Source organism: Colobus angolensis, unplaced genomic scaffold, assembly GCF_000951035.1.
Source record: "Colobus angolensis palliatus isolate OR3802 unplaced genomic scaffold, Cang.pa_1.0 Scaffold9, whole genome shotgun sequence".
Taxonomy (NCBI): Eukaryota; Metazoa; Chordata; class Mammalia; order Primates; family Cercopithecidae; genus Colobus; species Colobus angolensis.
This window is the reverse complement of record NW_012122931.1, coordinates 6,219,524-6,224,785: the sequence shown is the minus strand read 5'-3', so window position 1 is coordinate 6,224,785 and position 5,262 is coordinate 6,219,524. Positions and strand designations below refer to the sequence as shown.

The following is a 5,262-nucleotide window of genomic DNA, read 5'->3' as shown; positions in this document are numbered from 1 at the left end:
AATGGCGTGAACCCGGGAGGCGGAGTTTGCAGTGAGCCGAGATCGCGCCACTGCACTCCAGCCTGGGTGACAGAGCGAGACTCCGTCTCAAAAAAGGCAGAAAGAAAAGAAGAAAAGAAAAAAGAAAAGAGGTTCCTCGTTCTTTTAAGTGGATACAACCCTGCCCCAAGGTTCACGGCAGAGGCAGACTAGTATCTGGCCCAGGAGCCTTTTGCCTGGGCACCCTTGAGCAGCACACAACCTGTGAAACCATACATGGCTGCACGGCAGAGGCCCAGCCCACCTTGTTCTTGATCATCCACTTGACGAAGCGTCTGTCATAGGGCTCATCCATAGCTCCAGGCAAGTCAGGCATCTTCCTCTCTGGGGGACAGAGGCCACACTGAGCCCCCTGCAGCCTCTAGCCCCTGCGCCCTGCCCAGACCGGCCCGTCTCACTCACTGAAGTCTGAGATGTCTGTGACGAGGAAGTAGCTGCCCTGGGGGATGACGGGCTTCAGGCCCACTGACTGTAGGCTGCGTATCATGTGGTCCCGGCAGCGCTGCATGGCCTGCGGGAACTGCACAAAGTAGCTGCTGGGTTGGCCGAAGAGCAGCTGCTCCCGCTCAAAGCTCTCGGCTACTGCGGCCTAGGCAGGGCAGACGGACACCCAGACAGATTAGCTGTTCCCTGACGCGGGGTCCAGCCTGGGCTCTTTCATTGTCTCCCCGCTCCCCCATGGCGTCCCCTGCCCCTCTTCACCTGGCTCTGCGTGGGGCAGTGGAAGATGGAGTTCTGGTGCACGGTCCGCAGGTGCTTCATGATGTGATCTGGACCCAGGACCCAGCCCACCTGGAGCAGGAGCACAGGTAGTGGGAGGTCCTTCCAGGCCTGGCTAAAGCCTTCTTCATTCCCAGGCCCACCTCACTTGCCAAGGATCTTGCAGGGGTTGGTGACCTCCTACCCTCAGCAACTCACCTTCCAGCCAGTGGCGCTGAAGGTCTTGCCGGCGCTGCCGATGGTCAGGGTCCGTTCCCACATGCCAGGGAGGCTGGCTGCCCAAGGCCGAACAGAGCAGCTGCTGAGACTGGGGTGAGGGGTAAGGGGGAGGGTGGTGGTCTGGGCCCCAGGGGGCACCCATAGGCTCTTGACATCCTGGACTCCTCTACACACTAAGCTATTTGCAGAATTTCTTTCTTTCTTTCTTTTTTGAGATGGAGTCTCGCTCTGTTGCCCAGGTAGGAATGCAATGGCACCATCTCAGCTCACTGCAACTTCCGCCTCCCGGGTTCCAGTGATCCTCCTACCTCAGCTTCCTGAGTAGCTGGGACTACAGGCACGCACTACCATGCCCAGCTAATTTTTGTACTTTTAGTAGACACGGGATTTCACCATGTTGGCCAGGCTGGTCTCGAACTCCTGACCTCAAGTGATCTGCCAGCCTCAGCCTCCCTTCATGCTGGGATTACAGGCGTGAGCCATCATGCCCGGCATAGGATTTCTTTGACTTCATCCTTTTGACAACCAGGGAGGCAGGTGCTATTGTTTTTTGTTTTCCTGTGTACTCTGGAAGACAAAGGTCACAGGATCTGCAGGGCTCCAGAACCCTGGGTTCTAACTACCAGGCCTGCGCTGACTCTCAGGTGGGGTCAAGGCCCTGCCACCAATGTGCAGGGGAGGGGCCCTGGGCAGGCTTGGCTCACCAATGCTGATGTGCCGGTGCCCATCGTAGACCATCCACTGGTAGACTTCATCAGTGATACATACCACGTCATGCTGCTGGCACAGGCTGGCCACCAGCTCCAGCTCTTCCCTGGAGAACACCTGTGGATGCCCAAGGAGAGCACAGACCTGCAGCTGGGACCATCCCCAAACACAGAGGCCTACTCAGAGAGGTTAAAGAACACAGCTGCGGCCAGGTGCGGTGGCTCACGCCTGTAATCCTAGCACTTTGGGAGGCCAAGGCGGGCAGAGCACTGGAGGTCAGGAGTTTGAGACCAGCCTGGCCAACATGGAGAAACCCCGTCTCTACTAAAAACACAAAAATTAGCTGGGCATGTTGGCAAGTGCCTGTAATCCCAGCTGCTCGGAAGGCTGAGGCAGGAGAATTGCTTGAACCCAGGAGGCGGAGGTTGCAATGAGCCAAAATCACACCACTACACTCCAGCCTGGGAGACAGAGCGAGACCCCGTCTCAAAAAAATAAATAAATGGCGAATACAGCCAAGCCCAGTGCTATGGGCTGTTCCGCACCATTGCATTGGATCCCTGCAATAATGACCCATGAGGTCAATTCGCTCAGGTTCCCACATTACACATGAGATACTTTGAGAAGCACAGTCACTATTCCATGGTCACTGGGAAGTGATGGGGGCTCCCAGCCCAGTTCACTGTTCCAGCCCTCAGGCCTTCCCTGGGTATTCCTGCCCCTGTCCTGGGACCTCTGGAGCCTTGGTCCTCAGAGCTCATTGCGTGTGGCCCTCCCACACGAGGCCCCACAGCAGCAACTCAGTAACAGTGCAGGAGACACGACTAGCTCTGCAGGGGGCCAGGGAAGGAGGTCCCTCCAGTACCTTGCCCAGGGGGTTGTTGGGGGTGTTGAGGACCAGGGCTTTGGTGCGTGATGTGAATTTGCTGGCCAGCTCCATGGAGTCCAGCTGCCAGTTGCTGCTGGAACCCAGTTCTCCATTCTGGATGGGACCCTGCAAAGTGGCAGGGACGGCACCACTTACCCACGTGACGTGCAGCTCTTCCCCCAGCATCCATCCCCACCTGCTCTCCCCTAGGATCCCAATACACACACCTCCCCTCTGCCCTCCCAACTTAGGGGAACTGGCTTCCTTCACTTCCTTCCTCCTGTTCCAACTCCCAGGGTCCAACTCAGCCCATGCCTTGGATCCCTCTGCCCATCCATCCTCTACCTAGCATCCTTACCGGCTTCAGGGGCACAAACACAGGGCGACCCCCTGCCATCACTGTCATGGGCTCGTAGCAGTCAAAAAAGGGTTCGATGATGATGACCTGATAGAAGGTTCAATCAGCTGGAGTCAGCATGGCCCTGACCTCTCAGTCCCACTCAGCCCAAGTCTTGCCCACTCACCTCATCTCCTTCGTCCACCAGGGCCTGGAAGGCTGTGAACAGGGCCCCATAGCCACCGACAGTCACGAGCACATTCCTGAGCGGGTCCATCTCCTGGCCCAGAAGCTTCCCAAAGAAACTTGCCAGGATCTTCGTCAGCGGTGGGTAACCCTGCCAGGACAGCGGGGGTCAACTGTCCAGCTCAGCCGGGCCCATCCTCCTGCCCAGCTGTATCCAGGCAATTCTAGCACCTTCTAGCAGCAAGCCTGGGGCAAAGTCAGATACTGGTAGCCTGGGCCCCAGGGGACACGGAATAGATTAGCTTTCAACACTCTGGACTTCTCTACACACCAAGCTATTTGTGGGATTTCTTTGATCTCGTCCTCTCAGCAACCCAGAGGCAGGCGCTATTGTGACCCTGTGTATTCTGGGAGGTAAAGGTTACACAATCTATATGGTCCCAGACTCCAGGGTCCCAACCACCAGGCCTGCACTGACTCAGATATACGCTCTTCCATCTCCTCTACCAGCATTTGCCATAGGGCCTGTTCTGTGCCAGGCCCGGAGCCCAGGGTGGGGATTCAGCAGAGAACCAGAGGAAGTGCTTGCCTCCATGAACCTCAGTCCAAGAGCCCGCGAGGCAGTAGACACTCCCCACTTTCCACATCTCTAAGTTTAAGAATCATGTTTGTCATGTTTGTGCCCACCTGATCCTCCCAGCAGCTTTGCAGGCGAGGTTTTTTGTGTTTTTTTTTTTTGTTTTGAGACAGGGTCTCACTCATGTCACCCAGGTTAGAGTGCAGTGGCACAATCGTGGCTCACTGCAACCTCTGCCTCCTGGGTTCAGGTGATTCTCCTACCTCAGCCTCCCAAGTAGCTGGGACAACAGGCACGCGCCACCATGCCCGGTTAATTTTTGTGTTTTTAGTGGAGACAGGGTTTCACTATGTTGGCCAGGCTGGTTTGGAACTTCTGACCTCAGGTAATCCACCTGCCTTAGCCTCCCAAAGTGCTGGGATTACAGATGTGAGCCACCACACCTGGCCTGATCCCCACTATTTGACAGGTAGAAAAATAGAGACCCAGAGAGAAGAAATTAGTTGTCTAAAGTCACACACACTTGAGGGTCAGGAACCTCATGTTGCAGCTTTGGAAGCACCCCTTTTTGAGAGGAAGATTAGATCCAGAAACTTGTTTGCTGAGGACACTTATACTCAAAGTGAAACCCCGTCTCTACTAAAAATACAAAAAATTAGCCGGGCGTGGTGGCGGGCACCTGTAGTCCCAGCTACTCGGGAGGCTGAGGCAGGAGAATAGCGTGAACCTGGGAGGCGGAGCTCGCAGTGAGCCGAGACCGTGCCACTGCACTCCAGCCTGGGCGACAGAGCGAGACTCCGTCTCAAAAAAAACACAAACAAGACAAAACAAAACAAAAATACTCAAGGCTAAGCCAAGTGATCAAAACCTTGTCTAGAACTTAACTCAGTAACTCACTAAACCAGATTTGGCCACACAAAAATAAAAGTTTTCTGTACAACAAAAGGCACAGGCCAGGCACAGTGGCTCGCGCCTGTAATCCTAGCACTTTCGGAGAATGAGGTGGGAGGGTTGCTTGAGGCCAGGAGTTTGAGAACAGCCTGGGCAACACAGAGGGACTCCGTCTCTACTGATGGAAAATCAAAAAATTATCCAGGTGTGGCGTCACATGCCTGCAGTCCCAGGTCCTCGGGGGGCTGAGGCAGGAGGATGGCTTGAGCCCAGGAGATCAAGGCTGCAGTGAGCCATGATCACACCAGTCTGGGTAACAGAATTGAGACTCTGTCTCAGACAATAAATTAATTAATTAAATAAAAATAAAAGGCACCATGAGCAAAGTTAAAATAGGAAGAGGGAAATATTGCAACATAAAAGAAAGAGGTAACTTATTTAATGAGGCTGGGCACAGTGGCTCACGCCTGTAATCCCAGCACTTTGGAAGGCTAAGGTGGTGGGACTGCTTGAGCCCAGGAGTTTGAGACCAGCCTGGGTAACATAAGGAGACCCTGTCTCTATTTTGTTGTTGTTGTCACCCTGGCTGGAGTGCAATGGCGCCACCTCAGCTCACTGCAACCTCCACCTCCTGGGTTCAAGCGATTCTTGTGCCTCAGCTTCCCAAGTAGTTGGGATTACAGGCACTCGCCACTACACCCAGCTAATTTTTATTAG

General features: G+C 54.7%; 1 protein-coding gene across 4 annotated transcripts in view; it reads right to left on the bottom strand.

The window, feature by feature from the left end:
* CCBL1 (cysteine conjugate-beta lyase, cytoplasmic) overlaps nt 1–5,262 on the bottom strand; it is a 62,403-nt gene that overhangs the window by 2,072 nt on the left and 55,069 nt on the right. For 3 of the 4 annotated variants that reach the window (XM_011931248.1, XM_011931245.1, XM_011931246.1), the window contains exons 4-11: nt 3,079–3,228; nt 2,913–2,999; nt 2,552–2,680; nt 1,683–1,803; nt 958–1,034; nt 742–831; nt 442–628; nt 284–363 (exon numbers count right to left, since the gene is read on the bottom strand). In XM_011931248.1, coding sequence (XP_011786638.1) covers nt 284–363; nt 442–628; nt 742–831; nt 958–1,034; nt 1,683–1,803; nt 2,552–2,680; nt 2,913–2,999; nt 3,079–3,228 — 921 coding nt within the window. The remainder of the gene's footprint in view (nt 1–283; nt 364–441; nt 629–741; nt 832–957; nt 1,035–1,682; nt 1,804–2,551; nt 2,681–2,912; nt 3,000–3,078; nt 3,229–5,262) is intronic. The other variant, XM_011931247.1, reaches the window with a different exon arrangement.